The following is a 26,147-nucleotide window of genomic DNA, read 5'->3' as shown; positions in this document are numbered from 1 at the left end:
TGACAGACTCCCTTGAATATAGGAGAGGAAAATTTCATACACTACATTGATGTCGATTTATAGGTGAAAATCCGACAGCATGGTCCATAAGGTAAGACGCTGTCCAGATGACTTCAAAGTATTAATTCTTTCACGTAACGAGTCTATAAAAGGTATGAGACATACAAACATGCATAGCGCCTAAAACTTCCAAATCACAGGTTATGAGCAGTAAGCCATGCAAATGTAAAAGCAGAAGCATGTATAAACATTTCACCAGGTGACTGGTTTGCCATGCTTGTACAATAAAGAGCATTATCCTGTACATACCTCAGAAATATTAGGCATTTCCATCATCTGTGAAGAAGGGAAAACAAACTTATTAGGGTGTAACTCTGTTACCAAACCAACTGGTTGTAAAATATACATTTGTAAAAGGAACATGTATGTAAAAAAGGATGTCTGAATATAAAAATGTTATCTTTAAACTGAGTTTACCAAAATCACTTCTAAACCATTTATATACTGTTGTATTAGCATACCAAAAAATGCATTTTTTCATGTCAATTGCAATCTTGCTGCAGAAAAAAAATTCAATTTGTTATCTTTATGCAAATAAGCTGTTAAGTGCACCTGCAGCATTTACAAGTCTGCTGGAGCAACCGTTTTCGCACACAGGCACTTGTTAATTTTTTTTTTTATTTTTTTAAATAAATTCTTTATTTAAATAAAAACAAGGGCAAATACAACAAGGAGGCAGAGCAGGGCCGGAGGCCGGTCCCAGCCAGCTTCGCAACAATGGAGAACACGTCCAGTATGAACGGGCATAGTAAAAGAACAGTGGGAAGAATACACAACAAAACAAACCATAGCATGTACATTACAATCACAATAAGGAGAACCAGATCTCTCTAGGATTGAGTGCCCTGGAAAAGAAGCCAGGGCATCCAGGCGTCCATAAAGGCTGCATGGTCATCTCGAAGAGAGGCAGTAAGGTCCTCCATGGTCCTGATATCCTCCACTTTACGAACACAATGGCGGAGGGAGGGGGGGGGTTAGTGGATTTCCAAAGGGCTGGGATACAAGCCCTGGCCGCATTGAGCATATGGCGCATAGAGGATTTTCGGTAGGAGCAGAGGGGAAGATCCAACAAATGGAGCAAAAAGAAGGCCGGGGTGAAGAGAAGAGATGCTTGGAAAACCTGGCAGAGAACCCTGTGAACTCCAGCCCAGAAGTCGCTGAGAGCGGCACAATCCCAAAACACACGGAGGAGGGTCCCCTCCCAAGAACCACAGCGCCAACAAGCAGGAGAAGAGGAAGGAAAAATTTTGTGTAGCCTAGAGGGGACAAGGTACCACTGGGTCAAGAGTTTGTAGCCCGCCTCTTGATATTTGCTGGCCACCGAGCACTTGTGAGTGAACTCAATGACCCTAGCGCAGTGCGCATTTGAGAGAGAAAGGTTCAAGTCCGCTTCCCACTTAACAAGGAAGGGAGTTCTGTAATCCAGGGGAGGGGAGACTAAGAGCGAATAGAAGTCAGAAAGGGAGTGCCTGAGCGGACCCAAACCCAAGCAGGCCAGCTTGAATTTCGTGAATGGTCTATCAAAACCTTCCGGGTCTGGTAAGGAGGAGAGAAAGTGTTTAAGTTGGAGAACCCACCACGGTTCCAGTTGAGGAAGGTCCGGATCTGAGAGGAAATCCTGAGGAGAACACCAGGAATGTGAAGACCGAAAATGGGTAGCCCCACAACAACCTGCAGATCTCCACTGTCTAAACGGGCCAGGGGAAAGGCCAGCCAGGAAGGCCAGGTTTCCCAAGATAGGAAAGAGAGGGGAGGGGGAGAGTTGTTCCTTAGGGAAGAGTGCTCTTCAGACCCGGAGGGTAGGGCAATGGTAGGGAGTGACCTCAGGGAGGGCGGGCACGGGGAGTCCAGCCAGGGGAGTAGGTGTACCGGTGTGCTATGAAAGGCATGTTCAAGAGGGACCCACTGCTTGAGGGAGGAATGACGGCACCAGTCCAGAACCCACTGAAGCATGGAGGCTTCATAGTACCTACAGGGTTGGGAAGACCTAATCCACCGCTCTGCTTAGGCAACGTAAGGATGTAACGAGCCAGTCTAGGGCGCCCGCCCTGCCATATGAATTGAATCAAATCGCTGTAAAGGAGTTTGAAGAAAGCTGGGGGAACATGTATCAGCTTCGTCTGGAACAGGTACAGCAAGCGCGGCATAACATCCATTTTGTAAATAGCGCAACGCCCGAACCAAGTATATGTGCCCCTCGACTAGCGCTTCAGGTCCGCCTGGATTACACACAGAAGGGGAGATGGTTTTTGGCATTTAGAGAACCAAGGTCCCTAGATATCCACACCCCCAGGTACTTGATGACCGAGCTTGACCATTGAAAAGGGAAGGAAAACTCTAGAGTGCATGGGTCTCCACAGGCAGTGATACATTTTTGAAAATTGATCTTAAAGTTTGTCAAGTCATGAAACAGTCGGAGCTCAGATATCAAGGCCGGGAGAGAGATGACCGGGTCACGTAGAAAGAACAGGGGCACTTGTTAATCTTATGTCAGGCAATGATCCTGGGTGAGTTTACAGACAAAACTACAATCCAGGTACACCAAACAGCTCACTTGCATACAACTTTAAGGAGTTGACCTTTTTTTTTATGACCTAGATAGGACTTGGATGGGGCATGGGATGGGTGGCATAGGTGGGGCCGACACCATGTTACCGGACTGATCCTCTGTCTGGCGCCCATTCAGTACATAATACAGGAACAGAAGTAGAAAGCTCTATCTGCTGTATAGCTTCACTGCAGCTCATGTTCTATTGACAGTGAAGGCGACAGACCGCTATACAGCAAATGGTGCTTTCTGCTTCCAGCAACATATTTTGTATTGCACAGGCACCAGAAATGGCTCCATATAGATGATTGATCCTGGGAACAGGTGTTGGCCACCTAACAATCATACATTTAAAAGGGTTCTCCAAGTAAAATTGGACAACCCCTTTAACTCTTAAATCCACCAGGTGCAGTGTAAAAAAAAAAAAACATACTCACCTCTCCCTGATGCTCTGGTGTCCTCTCCAGCAGCTTCTCCTGGGTCTCTTCCTGGGTTCCACTGACTGGCCTCAGTGGTCAAGTGACCATTGAGATCAAACAGTGGCCTCAGGAAGAGACCTGTAATGTCAGGTAGTGACATTGCATACCTGTTGCTGCTGCGGCGGCTTCTCCTAGTTTCCCGCTGAAGCCGCTGATTGACCTCAGTGGTCACGCAACCGCTGAGACCAACAGCAAGTAGCTTCAGTGGAACTCCAGAAGAGACCCTTTGAGCAGAAGGACCAGAACGTGCTGGAAGGAAACGGAAGCATTGGGAACAAGTGAGTATGAATTTCAAATTTAAAGAATTTAAAGAATTTGCCCATTTTTGCCTGGATAACCTCTTTAAGGCCCATCCTGAGAATAGGCCATAAAAAAAAGGATTTTTTTTTTTTTTTTTTTAAAAAAAAAAAAAGGCAAAAAAAAAAAAAAAAAAAAGCCTTGACAACCTCTTGGCTTTATGTAGAGCAAAAAACAAACAAACAAATAATCAAAAACCACAAAAAGACAAATCGTATTGTGTTTTTTTCTAATTTTCATCATGTTTTCGCAGAGTTTTTCTTATAAGAAAATGAGTTTCTACAAGGATAATTAGCATGCTGCAATTTTTAAAAACAGCTTTTGAAAACTCAGCTTTTTTGCTGAGGATTTTTAATTTTTTTTGGCAATGTGTACATGGAATTAGGCAGAAGCCTATTCACTTTGCAAGTACTGTAAATCGCAGCATCTGATAACAGCAGATCTCCATCTTTTGTGAACTGTTGTTGCTAATATAAGAAACTTTAGGATGGAAAATGTCATTTGTCCACTTGTTTGGCTCTTTTCCTGCAGCCAGCCCCTCCTAAAGTGCCCTTAAGCTTAATTGCAGACGACCGTGTGTATTTTGCAGTCCGCAAACTAGTAATCAGTGTTACCTTTTTGCAGACCGTGTGTTATCTTTGTGTCTTCAGCATCAGTGCCGTATGACTGCAAAAACGGACAGTGTGTCATTGGTGTGTGATCCAAGTTTGCGGATGTGCAACCCCCCCCCAAAAAAAACATAGGAGACATCTAATGATGTCCCTAGCTTGTCCACAAATACAGACGGCACACTGATGACACACAGAGTACACCAGTGTGCCGTTCGTGGTTTTTAGTCTCCCATAGGTTTCTATGGGCAACTCTGTTCCACAAACACTGAACAGAATAGGATCTGCTCTATATTTTGTGGCACAGACTCACGACCCCCAAACTGATCCGTGGAACTCAAGGTCATATGCATGGGTCCATAAAAATGAATGGGTCAGTGTGCTATCTGGGAAAAACACAGATAGCACACTGATCTTGTCCACGGTCGTCTGCAAGGGGCTTAACTGTGAGATCTCTGTTTAATCCAAGTGGCTATGAAAGATAGTATGGCAGCTCATAGCAGTATCAGTTTACCGCTCACAATAACAGCTTGAGGAAAGGGAAGGGAGGAAGAGTGAGAGCCAGCTGAGTGAGGCAAGAGAAACATAGGCATAGACTGAACCTTCTGCAGACTACTACTTCGCCATGAATGAACTGCAATTCATGGTCATATATAGAGGCCCATAGAAGTGAATAGGTCAGTGTGCTACACAGGAAAAACCAATGACCAGTCATACGGGTCGTCTGCAAGGGGGCTTAGGGGAAGTTTCTGCCTCACTCCATATTATTCACATCAGTAAAGATCAATGCTTCCCTAAATTGCTAAACATGATCTTGCTAAGAAGGAGATACAGTTAAATGAGCAGATTATTCTCTACTTTAGGTGTGCTTTGTAAGAAAACATAATAAAAGCTATTTTTCACCCTCAACCTTTGGGTGAACTGAAAATCAAAAATAGAACCTGCAGTAGGCAGAATACAAGTCTAGTAATGTTCAGAAATATAATTTCTCATGCATACATACTGTACTTTATTCAAAGTTTGTTGGAAGGATAGTGGTGTGCCATCTGTCCATGCTTGCCAATGTCATTTATCGGTAGTTGTTTTTGGGGTACGCTGGCCCTTTCCTCTCTGTTTCCAGCCCATCTAAAGCACCTGCAGGCTATTCAAAGCAGCTTGTGCCACACAAGGCTGTCTTGAGCAAAGCCTCTTAGCCTGCTAGTGTGCTGCAAAGTGTGCTTACCTGATCTAAGATCTCTTGGTTAAGCGTAAGTTCACATGGGGTTTTTTGGTTAGGATTTTGAGGCCGTATCCACCTCAAAATCCTAACTAAAAAGACAGCTCCCATTGAAATCAATGGGAGCCGTTTCTTCCGGGTCCTGGAAAAAAGAAGTAACATGCTCATTCTTCAGGCCGATTCGCCTCGCGGTTTGGCCTGAAGACACTCCCTCCTCCCGACTAGGCCTATTCAATGGGCCTAATCCGGAATGGAGTGCACGACTGGATGCCGGTGCAGTGCCCCGGCATTCAGTTGCGGCTACCCGTTTTTTGGTCCGGAACCTGAGGTGGCCTCTGCCTCAGGTTCCAGACCAAAAAACCCCATGTGAACTTACCCTAAACCTGATTCTGTGCTAATAAAATAATGAAAAAAAAAGTTTTTAAAAATATAATAAATAAAAGTTCTAAATCACTCCTTTCCCTAGAATACATATAAGGGCGGGTTCACACCAGTACACGATCTCTGTTATGCAGGTTTCCATTTTCTGTCAGCAGAAGACGGAAACCAACATTCATTGTGAGCGTCTTCTGCTCTCCGTGGCAAAACCGTTTTCCTGCCCAGTTTCTCGGGCAGGAAATGGAAACCTGTATAACGGAGATCTGATGCTGGTGTGAACCTGCCCTCAAAGTAGAAAATGACTGTGAAACACATACACATTAAGTATCCCTGTATCTGAAAGTGCCTGGTCTACTGAATATAGGGTATCTGCACTGCTGATATTCCGTCGGGAAAGGGTTAATAGGAGCACTGCAGATAACCTTTATTCAGCCAGGCTGAGTTCCAAGTAGGGCGAAAAAAAAACAGTCCTCAAGCTCAGGGAAGGGGCAGACAGACAACCAAAACACCCCCTCCCCTTCCCCAGCTTCTACTGCACCCAAAAATTCTGGCCATTTTCCAGTAGCTGCTGCATTTCCCCCCCTAGGCTTATACTCGAGTCAATAAGTTTTCCCAGTTTTTTGTTGTAAAATTAGGGGTCTCGGCTTATATTCGGGTCGGCTTATACTTATATACGGTAAGTTTACACTGTCTTACTTTTAGACATATTACTAAATCTGCCTTGCTGGGCCTCATATATGAAAAGTGGCTTTACTTCTGTGCAGAAAAAAGGTACTTGACTAGAAAAAAAAATATCATCAATTGATATTTGATGAAAGAGAATGTAAAAATTCAAGCATTTATAGTAAGGCTCGGTGAGTAACCCTTTCACTGCTAGGGGTCTCTGGAAATTTTGCACCTCCGGTAGCCAGAGCAATTTTCACAGTTTTGAGATGGACAAATAACACCTAAATTGCAACATTAAAAAAATAATGCTACAGAAAATGCGAAATGTCAGTCACACTTTAATAAATGTGGAGGTATGCCAGTTTTCTGTTGCAAATTGCCCCCAAATAATGATACATACATCCCATTGTGTCTACAATTTAGAAAATTTGTCAGGTCCCTGTTGCATTTAAGCAAACGCCATCTTGTCTGTAATCGCAGGGCATTGTGCTAGGGTTTGAAAATGTTTATGTCACAGACCCTAAGGTTGAGGCCACACACTGTGGAAATGCTTTATTTATGTTGTAGATTTGCTGCATTTTTTGAGCCAAACCCAGGAGTGGCTTCAAAAGGAATGGAAAATATTTACGAAGCACTTAGGGTCAGTTCACACAGAGTTTTTGCAGGCAGATTTTGACACAGAATCCGCCTCAAAATCCGCCTGAAAAAAATGCCTCCCATTCATTTCAATGGAAGTCACTAGCAGTTTTTTTCCACTAGGAATTTTTTTTCAGCTAGCGGGAAAAAAAGTAAAATAACCTATCTTCGGGTGAATTTAGCCACGGCATCCGTGGAACGAGACTCCCACCTGATTAGGCCCATTCATCCGGGCCTAATCAGGAGCAGGATGCCGCAAAAGAATGCTGATGCATTGCATCGACATCCCGTTGTGGCTAGCCGCGCGAAAAAGCAGGCGGCGTAAAGTGAAGAAGAATTTCCTCTTCACTCTCTGCTGTGTGCACTGACCTTTATACTCTCCTTTCTGCTCAATCCACTCCCGACTTTGGCTCAAAAATTGCAGCGAAGTCTGCAACAAAAAACAAAGCGTTTCCACAAAGTGAGGTCTCAGCCTTAGGCCAGTTACACACAACTATGTGCTTTTGACCAGCCATGAATTAAAGGCACGAGAGGTGTATGGGGGACACACGGTTGTCACCCGTGTGCTGCCCATGCACTGGTCGTGCTTCTGTAGCCCTTTTCAGTAAATGAATATGAGCCATGGAAGCAAGGGCTGCAAAATAGGACAGGAATAGGACCTGTTCTATATTTTGCGGTCCGGATTGTCAGCCCGCACAGGGGACCATGTAATCCACGGTCATGTGTACGGGCCTACATAAATGAATGGGTCAGCATACTATCTGTGAAATACACATATAGCACACTGGTCACGGCCACTGTCTACAAGAGGCCTAAAACTAACTTTGATCGCACACTTTCAGAATTTTTTTTTTTCTAAAATGTAGTTTTGTTCTGAAATAAACACCATCTAGGGCAGTCTATGCAATGAAGTTATGATAAAGTCTTACTTATTTCAGTAGAGAATCCTGATCAGTCCCAAGCAACACTCCACTCATTCCCTTAAAGGGGCTCTATCAGCAAAATTATGCTAATAGAGCCCCAGATATGCGTGAATAGCCTTTAAAAAGACTATTCAGGCACCGTAAATGTTATATTAAACCCCGGTCCCGTTTTTAAATAAAAGCATTAAAACATATATGCTAATCGTACTTGAACGTGCACCATGGGCGGGAATGCATGGTGCGACGTCAGCTTCGGGCACGGCTACCTCTTCTATTTTCTTGTAGTGACGCCCTCTGGTTCCGTGTCTTCTTCCGTCTTCTTGTCTTCAAATCCCGTGCCTGGGTAGTAGCGCTTCCCTCCAGAGCGCTACTGCGCAGTACACTCGCGAACTGCCATTAAGTAAAATGGCGAGTGAGTCTGCGCAGTAGCACTCCAGAGGAAAGCGCTACTATGCAGGCGCGGGATTTGAAGACAAGAAGACGGAAGAAAACACGGAACCAGAGGGCGTCACTACAAGAAGACAGAAGAGGTAGGCGTGCCCGAAGATGACACGGCATCGTGCATCCCCGCCCATGGTGTACGTTCAGGTACTATTAGCATATATGTTTTAATGCTTTTATTTAAAAACGGGACCGGGGTTTAATATAACATTTACGGTGCCTGAATAGGCTTTTTAAAGGTTATTCACGCATATGTGGGGCTCTATTAGCATAATTTTGCTGATTGAGCCCTTTAAACGTAGTCAGGAACTGACTACAGATTGGTGTTTGTTACTTACATTATTTCCAAACATGTGTTGCATAGACATGGTATGCACACTCTCTCCTTCCCAAATCTTCAATAGCTCAGTTGGCACCATACAAAAATAGCACAAGGATCTTTAGAATCATTTCTATCATGCAGAGGGTTGGATGAAAATTGAAGCTGGCCACAAGAATTATATTTTTTAAGCAATGGCTTTCAAACATATACTTGTAGGAAATGTTTTTTCATTGAAAAGAACACCTGACTTATTGGCACAGGAGTTACCAACTACGATATATGATTACTGTCATTTACATGCTGCAAGCAAAGAAAAATTGCAGTAAAGCAACATGTAGTCAGGGCCATTTTAACACAGTGGTGGGTCCAGTGTAAAGGTTCTATAAGTGTACCCCCTCCCCTCCCATCACCATTTAGACATACCTGACCTACCCAAATTATAATGCCCCCTCAGTGGCCCCCACATAGTATAATGCCTCCTTAGTGACGCCATATAATATAAAACTCCTCAGTGATCCATGACACAGTCAAACGACAGTCAGTGACCCCATATAATATAATAGCCAATCACACATTACCATGATACCCCAGTGGCCCCTCAAACATTAAACTGTACACATCTGAGGCTCTTCACAATATTAACCTGTTCCCCCAGTCATTGCATTATAATTAGAGATGAGCGAACAGTGTTCTATCGAACTCATGTTCGATCGGATATTAGGCTGTTCGGCATGTTCGAATCGAATTGAACACCGCGTGGTAAAGTGCGCCATTACTCGATTCCCCTCCCACCTTCCCTGGCGCCTTTTTTGCTCCAATAACAGCGCAGGGTAGGTGGGACAGGAACTACGACACAGGTGACGTTGAACAAAGTAGGAAAAACCCATTGGCTGCCGAAAACATGTGACCTCTAATTTAAAAGAACAGCGCCGCCCAGGTTCGCGTCATTCTGAGCTTGCAATTCACCGGGGACGGAGGTTTCCGTCCAGTTAGCTAGGGCTTAGATTCTGGGTAGGCAGGGACAGGCTAGGATAGGAAGGAGAAGACAACCACAACAGCTCTTGTAAGAGCTAAATTCCAGGGAGAAGCTTGTCAGTGTAACGTGGCACTGACGGGCTCAATCGCCGCAATCCAGCTTTCCCCGGATCCTGAATGGAATACACTGACAGTGTATTCCCGTATACCCTATATATACACCCCCGATCCCCGTTACAACGGTATGCCCCCCCCACCTTCACCCCAGAAATACCCTGCAAGTCCCCTAGCAATAGAATTGGGGCTATATACACCCACTATTTTTGCTACTGCCATATAGTGCCATTGTCTGACTGGGAATTCAAAGAATATATTGGGGTTACATATAACTTCAATTCCAGGGAGAAGCTTGTCAGTGTAACGTGGCACTGACGGGCTCAATCGCCGCAACCCAGCTTTCCCAGGATCCTGAATGGAATACACTAACAGTGTATTCCCGTATACCCTATATATACACCCCCAATCCCCGTTCCAACGGTGTGCCCCCCCACCTTCACCCCAGAAATACCCTGCAAGTCCCCTAGCAATAGAATTGGGGCTATATACACCCACTATTTTTGCTACTGCCATATAGTGCCATTGTCTGACTGGGAATTCAAAGAATATATTGGGGTTACATATAACTTCAATTCCAGGGAGAAGCTTGTCAGTGTAACGTGGCACTAACGGGCTCAATCGCCGCAACCCAGCTTTCCCAGGATCCTGAATGGAATACACTGACAGTGTATTCCCGTATACCCTATATATACCGCCGATCCCCGTTCCAACGGTGTGCCCCCCCCACCTTCACCCCAGAAATACCCTGCAAGTCCCCTAGAAATAGAATTGGGGCTATATACACCCACTATTTTTGCTACTGCCATATAGTGCCATTGTCTGACTGGGAATTCAAAGAATATATTGGGGTTACATATAACTTCAATTCCAGGGAGAAGCTTGTCAGTGTAACGTGGCACTGACGGGCTCAATCGCCGCAACCCAGCTTTCCCAGGATCCTGAATGGAATACGCTGACAGTGTATTCCCATATACCCTATATATACACCCCCGATCCCCGTTCCAACGGTGTGCCCCCCCACCTTCACCCCAGAAATACCCTGCAAGTCCCCTAGCAATAGAATTGGGGCTATATACACCCACTATTTTTGCTACTGCCATATAGTGCCATTGTCTGACTGGGAATTCAAAGAATATATTGGGGTTACATATAACTTCAATTCCAGGGAGAAGCTTGTCAGTGTAACGTGGCACTGACGGGCTCAATCGCCGCAACCCAGCTTTCCCAGGATCCTGAATGGAATACGCTGACAGTGTATTCCCATATACCCTATATATACACCCCCGATCCCCGTTCCAACGGTGTGCCCCCCCACCTTCACCCCAGAAATACCCTGCAAGTCCCCTAGCAATAGAATTGGGGCTATATACACCCACTATTTTTGCTACTGCCATATAGTGCCATTGTCTGACTGGGAATTCAAAGAATATATTGGGGTTACATATAACTTCAATTCCAGGGAGAAGCTTGTCAGTGTAACGTGGCACGGACGGGCTCAATCGCCGCAACCCAGCTTTCCCAGGATCCTGAATGGAATACGCTGACAGTGTATTCCCATATACCCTATATATACACCCTCGATCCCCGTTCCAACGGTGTGCCCCCCCACCTTCACCCCAGAAATACCCTGCAAGTCCCCTAGCAATAGAATTGGGGCTATATACACCCACTATTTTTGCTACTGCCATATAGTGCCATTGTCTGACTGGGAATTCAAAGAATATATTGGGGTTACATATAACTTCAATTCCAGGGAGAAGCTTGTCAGTGTAACGTGGCACGGACGGGCTCATTCGCCGCAACCCAGCTTTCCCAGGATCCTGAATGGAATACGCTGACAGTGTATTCCCATATACCCTATATATACACCCTCGATCCCCGTTCCAACGGTGTGCCCCCCCACCTTCACCCCAGAAATACCCTGCAAGTCCCCTAGCAATAGAATTGGGGCTATATACACCCACTATTTTTGCTACTGCAATATAGTGCCATTGTCTGACTGGGAATTCAAAGAATATATTGGGGTTACATATAACTTCAATTCCAGGGAGAAGCTTGTCAGTGTAACGTGGCACTGACGGGCTCAATCGCCGCAACCCAGCTTTCCCAGGATCCTGAATGGAATACGCTGACAGTGTATTCCCGTATACCCTATATATACACCCCTGATCCCCGTTCCTACGGTGTGCCCCCCCACCTTCACCCCAGAAATACCCTGCAAGTCCCCTAGCAATAGAATTGGGGCTATATACACCCACTATTTTTGCTACTGCCATATAGTGCCATTGTCTGACTGGGAATTCAAAGAATATATTGGGCTTACATATAACTTCAATTCCAGGGAGAAGCTTGTCAGTGTAACGTGGCACGGACGGGCTCATTCGCCGCAACCCAGCTTTCCCAGGATCCTGAATGGAATACGCTGACAGTGTATTCCCATATACCCTATATATACACCCTCGATCCCCGTTCCAACGGTGTGCCCCCCCACCTTCACCCCAGAAATACCCTGCAAGTCCCCTAGCAATAGAATTGGGGCTATATACACCCACTATTTTTGCTACTGCAATATAGTGCCATTGTCTGACTGGGAATTCAAAGAATATATTGGGGTTACATATAACTTCAATTCCAGGGAGAAGCTTGTCAGTGTAACGTGGCACTGACGGGCTCAATCGCCGCAACCCAGCTTTCCCAGGATCCTGAATGGAATACGCTGACAGTGTATTCCCGTATACCCTATATATACACCCCTGATCCCCGTTCCCACGGTGTGCCCCCCCACCTTCACCCCAGAAATACCCTGCAAGTCCCCTAGCAATAGAATTGGGGCTATATACACCCACTATTTTTGCTACTGCCATATAGTGCCATTGTCTGACTGGGAATTCAAAGAATATATTGGGGTTACATATAACTTCAATTCCAGGGAGAAGCTTGTCAGTGTAACGTGGCACGGACGGGCTCAATCGCCGCAACCCAGCTTTCCCAAGATCCTGAATGGAATACGCTGACAGTGTATTCCCATATACCCTATATATACACCCCCGATCCCCGTTCCAACGGTGTGCCCCCCCCACCTTCACCCCAGAAATACCCTGCAAGTCCCCTAGCAATAGAATTGGGGCTATATACACCCACTATTTTTGCTACTGCCATATAGTGCCATTGTCTGACTGGGAATGCAAAGAATATATTGGGGTTACAAATACCTTCAAGTCCTGCCACTGCCATATAGTGCCATTGTCTGACTGGGAATGCAAAGAATATATTGGGGTTACAAATACCTTCAAGTCCTGCCACTGCCATATAGTGCCAGTTTCTCACTGGGAATTCAAAGAATATATTGGGGTTACAAATACCTTCAAGTCCTGCCACTGCCATATAGTGCCATTGTCTGACTGGGAATGCAATGAATATATTGGGGTTACAAAAACCTTCAAGTCCTGCCACTGCCATATAGTGCCAGTTTCTCACTGGGAATTCAAAGAATATATTGGGGTTACAAATACCTTCAAGTCCTGCCACTGCCATATAGTGCCAGTTTCTGACTGGGAATTCAAAGAATATATTGGGGTTACAAATACCTTCAAGTCCTGCCACTGCCATATAGTGCCATTGTCTGACTGGGAATGCAAAAAATATATTGGGGTTACAAATACCTTCAAGTCCTGCCACTGTCATATAGTGCCATTGTCTGACTGGGAATGCAAAGAATATATTGGGGTTACAAATACCTTCAAGTCCTGCCACTGCCATATAGTGCCATTGTCTGACTGGGAATGCAAAGAATATATTGGGGTTACAAATACCTTCAAGTCCTGCCACTGCCATATAGTGCCATTGTCTGACTGGGAATGCAAAGAATATATTGGGGTTACAAATACCTTCAAGTCCTGCCACTGCCATATAGTGCCATTGTCTGACTGGGAATGCAAAGAATATATTGGGGTTACAAATACCTTCAAGTCCTGCCACTGCCATATAGTGCCATTGTCTGACTGGGAATGCAAAGAATATATTGGGGTTACAAATACCTTCAAGTCCTGCCACTGCCATATAGTGCCATTGTCTGACTGGGAATGCAAAGAATATATTGGGGTTACAAATACCTTCAAGTCCTGACACTGCCATATAGTGCCAGTTTCTCACTGGGAATGCAAAAAATATATTGGGGTTACAAATACCTTCAAGTCCTGCCACTGCCATATAGTGCCAGTTTCTGAGTGGAAATTCCCCAAATAATTTGGGGATTCATTCACCCTACATCTCAGGCTCTTGCCATATTCACCCAGGTTGTCAGTGCTGCACCAGCTCGTTCCCAGACAGCTCGGCCCGAAAAACACATTACCTATATAGAGGATTTGGACAATGAAGACAACATGTTCTAGATCTAATGTCTGCACCTTCTCCAGAATTAAAATGAAGGCAGCGTTTAACTTTCAAATAGCACTGCACAAAGGAAGATCTTATCAGCTTGTCTCATGACACGCTACTAAAAAGTGTCATTTGTGTATCTTAATGTAAATATAGTTGTATAAGCTTTTTGGGTTTTAGGCACTGCCAAGTTATTTATTACCACCCGCTCCCTTATAATGATGATGACGCCAAAGTCACTGTGGGTGTTCAGAGCTCACAGCTTTGGTTGACATTTGTCTTGCTCTCTGTCAGTACAGCTGTCTTTTTGGATACCGTAAAGTTATGTTGACTTTATTAACAGCTATAGAAGCTTTAGCCAGGTTGTGACGGTGTGTAACCCTAACAACACTAAGTGGGATACACATTAATAGTCAGTCTATGTACGCTAAACGTATCACTGAAGTAATTTTTTTTCCCTCTCCCCTAATATAAGAAAGGAACAGACATTAGACCTAGACCGGGGTTCGAGGCTTGTAAAAATCCAGTATTATTTGTTCTCCATGATGTGAAATATGTGTTAGACTCTTGAAAAGCAACCCAAGATGAAGTCAGCCATGTGTGCCAGTGTGTTACTTGGCATGCCTTTGCTGGCCCCAACTGTAAGGGTCACTCTCCATTTCCTCCATTTTCCACTCCCCTTCACACCATTTGTGGTGAAGCAATGGGATGCACTGAAGTGCACCCTCTAGCCTCGTGTGGGACAGGGACATCAGATGCCACTCCAACCCCCTCGTCTTCCTCCACCAGCCAACGGTGCGAAGATGAGAGGAGTGTGCTCTGAATGTTTTCTGCCTAGCAGAGGCTAGTTCTCACTTACGAAAATGGCCCCACTTTGACCTGTATATCAGGCACAATGGTGTAGGTTTCAAAGAAACATGGCACCAACAAGTTGAAAACGTGGGCCATGCGTGGACCGTGTTTGAGTCTGGCAAGCTCCAGATCTGCTACCAGGTTCCAGCCATTATCACAGGCGCAAAAATGCCAGGCCCCAGGTGTAGCAGGGAAAAAAAAATGCCATCTCAGCCAGGATGGCATCCCTGACCTCGGAGGCACTGTGCTGTCTGTCCCCCAAGCTGATGAGCTTCAGCACCGCCTGCTGACGTCTCCCCACACCAGTGTTTTAGCGTTTGCCGCTAGTAGCTGGGGTGGAGGTTGCAACGTCGTAGGGTTTCAGTCTACTCCTGCCATGAATTTTGGCCTGGGAGAGGAGATAGGCCACCCCAGTTTGTACCCGGGGACCAGACTCCACCACATTCACCCTGCCTGTCATTAAAGATAAGCACTGCAGCATCCCTGACCACAGGCGCTTGTCCATGTGTCGGTGGTCAAGTGGACCTTGCAGCAAAGCGCAGAGCTCTGGGCCCGACTGATGTTATGGGACACATGCAGGCGCAAGGAAGGGACAGCACACCAAGAGAAGTAGTAACGGCTAGGCCCAGCATAGGGAGGTGCCCCAGCTGCCATCTGCTGACGGAAGGCCTGGGTATCCAGAAGCATAAACAAACACCAACATCTCCAGGGCCAGCAGTTTATCGATGAGGCTGTTAAAGGCTTGGGCATGGGGGTGGGTTGTGTTGTACTTCTGCCTGCAATGAAAAGCTTGGGAGATGTGGAGTGGCTGGGAAGCGGCGCATGATGGTGCAGGCCAAAAGGGCGCATGAGGGTGAACTCCCCAATGTGTCAGAGATAGGTGTGTAGGTGTCCTTGCATCATATACTTGCACCATACTTGGCTTTGGAAGTTAATTTTGTGCCAAAAAGTGGTTAAGACAGCGATACCTCAGCTACTCCCGTTACACTGTCTATTGACAACTCCAGCACTGAAATTACCACCTTTGGAAGTGGACCACCACTTCTAAGATCCCAAAGGAAGTAGGCAAGAGATGTGCAGTGCAGAAAAAAAGATGAGAAAATAAGTGTAGGCTGTAGAGCACAGAGGGATCGGAGAGGACAGAGCTGGTGTCGGCCAGATATTCCCACAACATGCGCCTATACTTGTCCCTCCTGGTGACACTAGGCCCCTGAGTGGCAGTAATTTGTCCAGGGGGGCCATTAACGTGTTCCAGACCTAGGAATAAGTCTTCCAACAGGGTAGAGTTTTGCATTCCTTTGCTTCTACCCACTGTTTTTGCTGCTTAGCTTCCCGCCACATCTACACTGCTTTAGCCCCTAAACATCACCCCAGTTTATGCCTTTGCTTCTACCCTGTTTTTTTGTTGAATTAGCTTCCCTCCACATCTACACTGCTTTAGCCCCTAAACATCACCCCAGTTTATGCCTTTGCTTCTACCCTGTTTTTTTGTTGAATTAGCTTCCCTCCACATCTACACTGCTTTAGCCCCTAAACATCACCCCAGTTTATGCCTTTGCTTCTACCCTGTTTTTTTGTTGAATTAGCTTCCCTCCACATCTACACTGCTAGACATCACCCCTGTCCATGTGGGGTCGGTGGCCTCGTCATCCACCAACTCCTCTTCCAATTGCGCACTGCCCCCTTACTGCAAACCGCACATGACCACAGCTTGCCCTGATGGCAACTGTGTCTCATGATCCCCACTGAGGTCCAGACAAGTCGGTGGCGGGTCCAAACCCCCAAAATTGGAAGGAAATGGCGGATGCTGCAGTATTTCTAACACCTGTTCCTGGTGCTCGGGCCTGGTCTGTGTTGTACCCTGCACCCTGCTTAACGCAGCTGCCATATCTGGAGTTGTGCTGAGCGCATGCTAATGTTTCGTGTCCAGTGCAATGGATGGGATGGGATTTCACATAAGTCTGCCACCCATGGCCACTCATGGTTGAGCAACTGAGGGAGTTGACTTTGACGAACCCGAGGGTTTTGGAGTTGGAACTACATCAAAGGTCTGTGCTGCTCACACACTCTGCTCAACATATGATATGTTTAGTGCCAGCAGTGTGGAGACGTCGCACAACAGCCGTTGTTCCAGCAGGTACAGGCGTTGTAGGAGTGCATAGAGGCTAGCAGCGGCAACTATAGACTTTAAAAACTATCCGCACAAGCGCCACACTTTCACCAGTAGCTCAGGAACATTGGGGTACCTTTTTAAAAAGATTAGCAGCAATGAGTTAAAAACGTGGCCCAGGCATGGAATACAGTCCTATGAAAAAGTTTGGGCACCTTCTAAATATTTTGGTGTTTGCAGCAGCCATTTCAGTTTGATATATCTAATAACTGATGGAAACAGTAATATTTCAGGATTGAAATGAGGTTTATTGTACTAACAGAAAATGTGCAATATGCATTACACCAAAATTTGACCGGTGCAAAAGTATGGGCACCTCAACAGAAAAGTGACATTAATATTTAGTAGATCCTCCTTTTGCAAAGATAACAGCCTCTAGTCGCTTCCTGCAGCTTTTAATCAGTTCCTAGATCCTGGATGAAGGGATTTTGGACCATTCCTCTTTACAAAACAATTCAAGTTCAGTTAAGTTTGATGGTCGCCGAGCATGGACAGCCCGCTTCAAATCATCCCACAGATGTTCAATGATATTCAGGTCTGGGGACTGGGATGGCCATTCCAGAACATTGTAATTGTTCCTCTGCATGAATGCCTGAGTCGATTTGGAGCGGTGTTTTGGATCATTGTCTTGCTGAAATATCCATCCCCGGCGTAACTTCAACTTCGTCACTGATTCTTGAACATTATTCTCAAGAATCTGCTGATACTGAGTGGAATCCATGCGACCCTTAACTTTAACAAGATTCCCGGTGCCGGCATTGGCCACACAGCCCCAAAGCATGATGGAACCTCCACCAAATTTTACAGTGGGTAGCAAGTGTTTTTCTTGGAATGCTGTTTTTTTTTGGACACCATGCATAATGCCTTTTTGTATGAGGCATTATGTTTTGCATCTTTAAACAACTCAATCTTTGTTTCATCAGTCCAAAGGACATCAGTCCAAGATGAAGCTGGCTTGTCCAAATGTGCTTTTGCATACCTCAGGTGACTCTGTTTGTGGCGTGCTTGCAGAAACAGCTTCTTACTCATCACTCTCCCATACAGCTTCTCCTTTTGCAAAGTGCGCTGTATTGTTGACCGATGCACAGTGACACCATCTGCAGCAAGATGATGCTGCAGCTCTTTGGAGGTGGTCTGTGGATTGTCCTTGACTCTTCTCACCATTCTTCTTCTCTGCCTTTCTGATATTTTTCTTGGCCTGCCACTTCTGGGCTTAACAAGAACTGTGCCTATGGTCTTCCATTTCCTTACTATGTTCCTCACAGTGGAAACTGACAGGTTAAATCTCTGAGAAAACTTTTTGTATCCTTCCCCTGAACAACTATGTTGAACGATCTTTGTTTTCAGATTATTTGAGAGCGGGCTGTCCAAACTGAACTGAACTTGAATTGTTTTGTATAAAGGAATGGTCCAAAATCCCTTCATCCAGGATCCAGGTACTGATTAAAAGCTACAGGAAGCGACTAGAGGCTGTTATCTTTGCAAAAGGAGGATCTACTAAATATTAATATCACTTTTCTGTTGAGGTGCCCATACTTTTGCACTGGTCAAATTTTGGTTTAATGCATATTGCACATTTTCTGTCAGTACAATAAACCTCATTTCAATCCTGAAATATTACTGTGTCCATCAGTTATTAGATTTAGCAAACTGAAATGGCTGCTGCAAACACCAAAATATTTAGAACTAAAAATGATTAAGATTAATAGGGGTGCCCAAACTTTTTCATAGGACTGTATGTTGCAGGCTGCCAAGCTACAGAGCCGATCCCAGGTTACGGCCATTATCACACATGACAACATGCCTGGGCCCAGGTGCAGTGGCAAAAACCACATTGCCGTCTCATCGAGAATGGCATGACTCACTTTGGAGGCAGTGTGCTGTCTGGCCCCCAAGCTGATGAGCTTCAGCACGGCCCGCTGACGTCTCCCCACACCAGTGTTGCAGCGTTTCCAGCTCGTAGCTGGGGTCAATCTAACAGCGGAGGAGGAGGAGGGTGGTGTTTCAGCAATCCTCCCTGGAATGTTTTGTGGGAAGACAAGTCAGGAAAATTCTTGAAACAGGGGAGAGTTTTGCATCTTTGCCCTTGCTGCCTATGGACATCCCTTTGCCTCTAGCCACCATTTTCCCTGCTTTGCTTGCCTCCACATCCACACTGCTTTTGCCCCTAGACATCACCCCAGTCCATGCCTCTGCTTTTACCCCCAGTTTTTTATGCTTAGCTTCCCTCCACATCAACAATGCTTGCGCCCCTAAACATCACCCCAGTTTCTGCCTGTGCTTTTCCCCAGCTTTTTTTGTCGATTTAGCTTCCCTCCACATGCACACTGCTTTTGCCCCTAGACATCACCCCAGTCCATGCCTCTGCTTTTACCCCCAGTTTTTTATGCTTAGCTTGCCTCCACATCCACACGGCTTTTGCCCCTACACATTACCCCTATCCATGCCTGTGCCTCTAGCCATAACTCTGCCACCCATGGAAACTCATGGTGCAGAAAGTGAGGGAGCTGACTCTGAGGAACCCTTGGGTTTTGTAGCTGGTACTCCATCAAAGGTCTCTGCTGCTCACACACCCTGCTCAACATACGGTATCTAGGGTTTGAGCGTGTGGTGACCTCGCACAACAGTAGGTGCTTCAGGCAGATGTAGGCCTTGCTGGAGTGTATTGCGGCTAGCTCCAGGTACTGTAGACTTGGGAAAGTGGGTGTCCAAGTGCCCCACTTTCACCCTTATCTCTGCTAATTTGGGGTATGTTTTTAAAAATCGTTGCACCACTACATTGAACACGTGGGCCAGGCATGGAACATGTTGGAGGCTGGCAAGCTCCAGAGCCCTCCAACAAGACAAAAAAGCCTGGCCCCAGGGGCAGCGGGGATAAACAAATTGCCATCTCATCCAGGATGGCATCCCTGACCTCAGAGGCAGTGTGCTGTCCGTCCCCCAAGCTGATGAGCTTCAGCCCGGCCTGCTGATGTCTCCCCACACCAGTGTTGCAGCGTTTCCAGCTCATAGCTGGGGTCAATCTAACAGCGGAGGAGGAGGGTGGTGTTTCAGCCCTCCACCCAGGAATGTTGTGTGGGGAGACAAGTCAGTCTACCACATTTTGCAACCCGGTCCATGCCTCAAGTACATTCAACCACTGTGCCAAGATTAAAAGTTAGCGTCCCTGTCCGTATGCACTTGTCCATTCATAGCTGGTCACGTGGAACTTTTGGGCAAAGCGCTGAACTTAGGGACCGCCTCATGTTTGGGGAAAAGTGCTGGTGTGGACGGCACAGTGAGGTGGCGCAGTAGCCAGCAGGCCCAAAAAGGGCAGAGTGTCCACAAGCCGGGACCCCAACATCTCCTGGGCCAGAATTTTTGAGATGAGGCCGTTGAAGCCTTGGGCATGTGGGTGGGTTGTGCTGTACTTTAGCCTGGAATGAAAGGCCTGGGAGATGGGGAGTCGCATTGCAAAGTGTGTAAACCACACTCAGTTTGTCCTCGACCTATACATTTAGAAATTATCTCCTCCAGCGAGGAACGTGGCCTCGATGGGGGAATTTTTCTAAGGAAGCTAGAAAAGAGGGCATCTTGGGCCTTGCTGGCTCAGGTCTAGCTTCTGTCATGCAGCTGTCTTCTTCCTCTGGACATCCCTTTGCCTCTAGCCACCTTTTTCCCTGATTAGCTTGCCTCCACATCCACACTGCTTTTGCCCCTAGACATCACCCCAGTCCATGCCTTAGCTTGTACCCCCAGTTTTTGCTGCTTAGCTTGCCTCCACATCCACACTGCTTTTGCCCCTAGACATCACCCCATGACCCTCCCTAGACCCCACCCGCCATGATCCCCCTGCGCACTCTGCTTGTTACTAGATCTGATCTGATGAAGGTCCACAATGACCGAAACATTATGTCCATTGTAATGATCTAGTGCTTTTTTATGCTTTCTAAACCAACTCATGGCGTATATGTACCAATAAAAAAAATTTGTTTCACCTTTCACCAACATACGGTGTGCAGCAGCATTTGTTCATACTAGACATCACCCCAGTCCATGCCTTAGCTTGTACCCCCAGTTTTTGCTGCTTAGCTTGCCTCCACATCCACACTGCTTTTGCCCCTAGACATCATCCCTATCCATGCCTCTGCCCCTAGCCATAACTCTGCCACCCCTGGAAACTCATGGTGCAGAAACTTTGGGAGCTGACTTTGAAGAACCCTTGGGTTTTGTAGATGGAACTCCATCAAAGGTCTGTGCAGCTCACACACCCTGCTCAAGATATGGTATTGTAGGGTTTAAGCGTGTGTGAATGACGGACAACAGCCTGTGTTTGGACAGATGTAGGCCTTGCTAGAGTGTTTTTAGGCTAGCAGCGACTCCTGTACACTTGCAAAAGTGGGCGCACAAGCGCCGCATTTTCAACAGTAGCTTCGGTACATTTGGGTATGTTTTCAAAAAACGTTGCACCACTAAGTTAGACGTGGGCCAAACATGGAACGTGTTGGAGGCTGACAAGCTCCAGAGCCGCTACCAGGTTCCAGCCATTATCACAGGCGTAAAAATGCCAGGCCCCAGGTGTAGCAGGGAAAAAAAAAAGCCATCTCAGCCAGGATGGCATCCCTGACCTCGGAGGCACTGTGCTGTCTGTCCCCCAAGCTGATGAGCTTCAGCACCGCCTGCTGACGTCTCCCCACACCAGTGTTTTAGCGTTTGCCGCTAGTAGCTGGGGTGGAGGTTGCAGCGTCGTAGGGTTTCAGTCTACTCCTGCCATGAATTTTGGCCTGGGAGAGGAGATAGGGTACCTCAGTTTGCACCCCGGGACCAGACTCCACCACATTCACCCTGCCTGTCCTTAAAGATAAGCAGCATCCCTGACCACAGGCGCTTGTCCAAGTGTCGGTGGTCAAGTGGACCTTGCAGCAAAGCACGGAACTAAGGGCCCACCTGATGTTGAGTGACACGTGCTGGTGCAAGGCGGGGATGCCACACTGGGAGAAGTTGTGACGGCTAGGGATGGCATAGTGAGGTGCCACAGTTGTTATCAGGTCCGGGAAGGCGGGAGTTTCAACAAGCCGGAACGCCAACATATCCTGGGCCAGCAGTTTAGTGATGTTGGCGTTCTAGGCTTGCGTGGGTGGGTGGTTAGCGGTGTATTTCTGCCGGCGCTCCAATGTCTGAGAGATGGTGGGTTGTTTTAAAGAAGCGCTTGATGGTGCCTTTGATGGTGCAGGAGAAGGAGATAAGACAGAAACAAGGGAGGATGAGGGAGAAGTCAACAAAGTGGCGGAGGCAGATGAAGTGATGTCCTGGCTCGTCCTCTGGAGTGCATCGCCAGCACTGTGAGCAGAGGCAGTGGCATAAACGGCGGGCGACGTTTGTCCTGCTGTTGCTGCCTGCCACTGATTCCAGTGCTTGGATTCCAAATGATGGTGCATTGAAGTGGTGGACAGGTTGCTCTTCTCAGGGCCCCTACTCGATTTCGAGAGGCAAATTGTGTAGACGACACTATATCTGTCCTCGGCGCATTCCTTGAAAAAACTCTACACCTTCGAGAAACGTGCCCTTGATGGGGGAGTTTTTCTGGGCTGGGTACAAAAGGGAACATCTGCCTCTGGACATGTCTCTGCCTCTAGCTACCCTTTTTGGTGCTGCACCTGCCTCAACATCCACACTACTTTCCCAGCTTGATATCCGCCTTGTCCAGGTGGGGTCGGTGTCCTCGTCGTCCACCACCTCCTCTTCCAACTCCTGTCTCGCCTCCTCCTCCTGCACAATGCGCATGTCAACTGGCTGCCCTGACAGCAACTGCGTCTCATCGTCGTCGATGAGGGTGGGTTGCTGGTCATCTGCCACCAAATCGACCGGAGATGGAGGAGACTCTAGTGTTTGAGCATCTGGACACAGATACTCGTCTGTTAGGTCCATGGAATCGCGAAATGGAGGGGCAGGTTGCGGTACAGTCAAAGGAAGGGAGAACAGCTCTGGGGAGCAGGGACAGTTGGGGTTATTGTTCTGGGAAGATTGGGAATTTTGGGTGGAAGGAGGACAAGACTGTTGGGTAAGAGGAGGTAGAGGCTGACTGGCTGGTGGACAATGTGCTTTAAGCGTTATCCGACAGCCATTGCAAGACCTGTTCCTGGTTCTCGAGCCTACTAAGGTTTGTACCATTCAGCCTAGTTAATGTGGAACTTTTGTGCAAAGCGCAGAACTTAGGGCCCGCCTGATGTTAAGGGACACACGCTGGTACAAGGCTCAACTCACCCTAAGTGCCAAAAACACTGCTGGTGCAAGGCTCTACTCATGCCAAGGGCCTCAATCTCTGCTGGTAGCTCAGCTTAAGGTCCTGTAACTTTGTTTGGAAGGGCTCATGTTAAGGGCTAGAAAAGTGAATTTTGGAAGGTCTTACCACATCACACACACACACACACACACACACACACACACACACACACACACTCAAAATGACAGTTAAGGGTGAGGGCTTTTGGATTTCCCATTGTCTATTCCATCCGTGGTTGTCATGGGGAACGTGATTTAAAGGGGTGGTTGGACCTGAATGGAGACTGGTGTGGAGCGATCTTAGACTCCGCCTCCTCCAGCAGAGCCAGCGCTGATTGGTCGAATTCCGTACTCTGGCCAGTCAGCGCTGGCCAATGCATTCTATTAGCCCGATGAAGTAGAGCTGAATGTGTGTGCTTAGCTCAACTACACCGGTGGAGTAGTTGAGCTAAGCAGACACATTCAGTTCTGCTTCATCAGGCTAATAGAATGCATTGGCCAATCAGCGCTGGCCAAGGCATTCTATTAGCGTGAGCTGAGTGTGCACAGGGGTTCCAGTGCACCCTCAGCTCTGCTACATCTGATGTAGCAGAGCTGAGTGTGCATAAGGGTTCTAGTGCACCCTCGGCTCTGCTACATCTGATGGGCTGATCGGCACATGGTGTAGTTGAGCAGAACTGGCTCAACACTTCTAAGTCTCTGATACCCATAGGAATGCATTGGCCAGCCTTCGGCCAATCAGCGCTGGCTCTGCCAGAGGAGGCGGAGTCTAAGGTCGGACCTGAATGGAGACTGGTGTGGAGCGATCTTAGACTCCGCCTCCTCCAGCAGAGCCAGCACTGATTGGTCGAATTCCGTACTCTGGCCAATCAGCGCTGTCCAATGCATTCCTATGGGAAAAAGTTAGCTTGCGAAAATCGCAAGCTGACAGGGATTTCCATGAAATAAAGTGACTTTTATGCCCCCAGACATGCTTCCCCTGCTGTCCCAGTGTCATTCCAGGGTGTTGGTATCATTTCCTGGGGTGTCATAGTGGACTTGGTGACCCTCCAGACACGGATTTGGGTTTCCCCCTTAACGAGTATATGTTCCCCATAGACTATAATGGGGTTCGAAACCCGTTCGAACACACGAACAGTGAGCGGCTGTTCGAATCGAATTTTGAACCTCGAACATTTTAGTGTTCGCTCATCTCTAATTATAATGTTTCCCCCCCAGTTGCGCTCACAGTATAATGTCCCCTCCATTTGCCCAGCTCAGTTTCTTATCCCACTCCAGTTGCCCCCAGTTTATATTGCCCCATTCCAATTTTCCCCTCAGTTTATTGACCCCCTCAGTATATATTAGTCCCCTTCCAGTTGCCCTCAGTACAGGTCCTTTTCAGTCTTTGGTCCATCCCATAGTTTTACAATGTAAGCGATGTCACCACATTGCACCTATTGCTCCAAAGACACTGAGAGCAGAAACAAGAACCGAATGTTGAAGCAGGGACTGGATAGCAAGTGCTCCATTGGCCCTATAGTTTAATCAGCCCTGCAAGTAGTATTAGCCCTTATGAGCAATGCAGAACCATGTGCAAGCAGGATTTGCATTACTCTAGTGAAAGCACTGTGTGTTGCTATATAGCAGTGATGGCGAACCTATGGCACGCGTGCCAGAGAGGGCACGCAGAGCCCTCCATGCTGGCACGCGTGCGGTCGCCCGGATCGCTCACCAACAGGGAATCCGGTACAGGATTCCCCGTTGATGAGCGATCACTGCCTTCAGTTGTATGTGCAAATGCACATACAGCTGAAAGCTGTCAGGGTAGGCCGCGGATCGCGCGACCGCGGCCTACACTGGCTGCAGAGTTTGACCTCTGCCCCGACGCGGGCGCGATGACGTCATCAGCGCCGCCAGTGACAAGAAGGTGGATGCCGGCGGCTCTTCAGGGGTGAGTATGAGAGTGGCTCACTGTGTATATGATGTTGGGGGGAGCGCTTATAATACTTGGTGGGGTGTATGATACTGGGGGGGAGTGTATAATACTGGGGGGCTTATAATACTGGGTGGGGTGTATAATACTGGGGGGAGTGTATAATACTGGGGGGAGTGTATAATACTGAGGGGGCTTATAATACTGGGGGGGGTGTATAATATTGGGGGGGCTTATAATACTGGGTGGGGTGTATAATACTGGGGGGAGTGTATAATACTGGGGGAGTGTATAATACTGAGGGGGCTTATAATACTGGGGGGAGTGTATAATACTGGGGGGGCTTATAATACTGGGGTGGCTTATAATACTGGGGGGTGTACTAAAGAGCATATAATACTGGGGGGGGCCTATTTATAAGCACACAATACTGTGTGTGGATGCCACTGTGGAGCATATAATCCTGTGGGGGGGGACACCTACTGCGGAGCATATAACACTGGGGGGCTACTGTGGTACTGTGGAGAATATAATATTGTGTGGTGGGCCCACTGCAGAGCATATAATACTGTCTGGGGTCCCCTCACTATTTTTATCACACAGTATCTGTTTTATAGCAGACGTGATATTAGTACAGGATGTAAGAATATTACACGGTAACTATAAAACAGATCCTGTGCGATGTAAATAGTGAAAATTAATTGTTCAAAGTACCAAATGCCGAGACCTTTACATTTCAGTACAACGTTGTTTGTATTATTGAAAGCTCTGTAAAGCCCCACATGACTGTAATTTTTGGTCAGTAACTGTCCGCAATTGTGGATCCGCATAGTATTAAGTCTATATTGTCGTGTTGGCACTCCACGAAACTTTTGTGGGTTTTGGGTTGCAGTTTGGGCACTCGGT

The 26,147-nt window shown here is 46.9% G+C and overlaps 2 protein-coding genes across 3 annotated transcripts in view; one reads left to right on the top strand and one right to left on the bottom strand.

The window, feature by feature from the left end:
• ATXN7L1 (ataxin 7 like 1) overlaps nucleotides 1–26,147 on the top strand; it is a 488,131-nt gene that overhangs the window by 420,878 nt on the left and 41,106 nt on the right. The window lies entirely within an intron of this gene.
• Nucleotides 1–26,147, bottom strand: part of LHFPL3 (LHFPL tetraspan subfamily member 3) — a 58,311-nt gene that overhangs the window by 10,890 nt on the left and 21,274 nt on the right. Inside the window, exon 3 of one of the 2 annotated variants that reach the window (XM_075274136.1) lies at nucleotides 310–336. The exons of the other annotated variant lie outside the window; for it this stretch is intronic. Within the exon in view, the coding sequence (XP_075130237.1) occupies nucleotides 320–336 (17 nt within the window). The 3' untranslated portion in view covers nucleotides 310–319. The remainder of the gene's footprint in view (nucleotides 1–309; nucleotides 337–26,147) is intronic. 2 annotated transcript variants of the gene reach the window in all.

Source organism: Leptodactylus fuscus, chromosome 5 (genome assembly GCF_031893055.1).
Source record: "Leptodactylus fuscus isolate aLepFus1 chromosome 5, aLepFus1.hap2, whole genome shotgun sequence".
In the NCBI taxonomy this organism is placed as follows: Eukaryota; Metazoa; Chordata; class Amphibia; order Anura; family Leptodactylidae; genus Leptodactylus; species Leptodactylus fuscus.
This window is presented reverse-complemented; position numbering and strand designations above follow the sequence as displayed.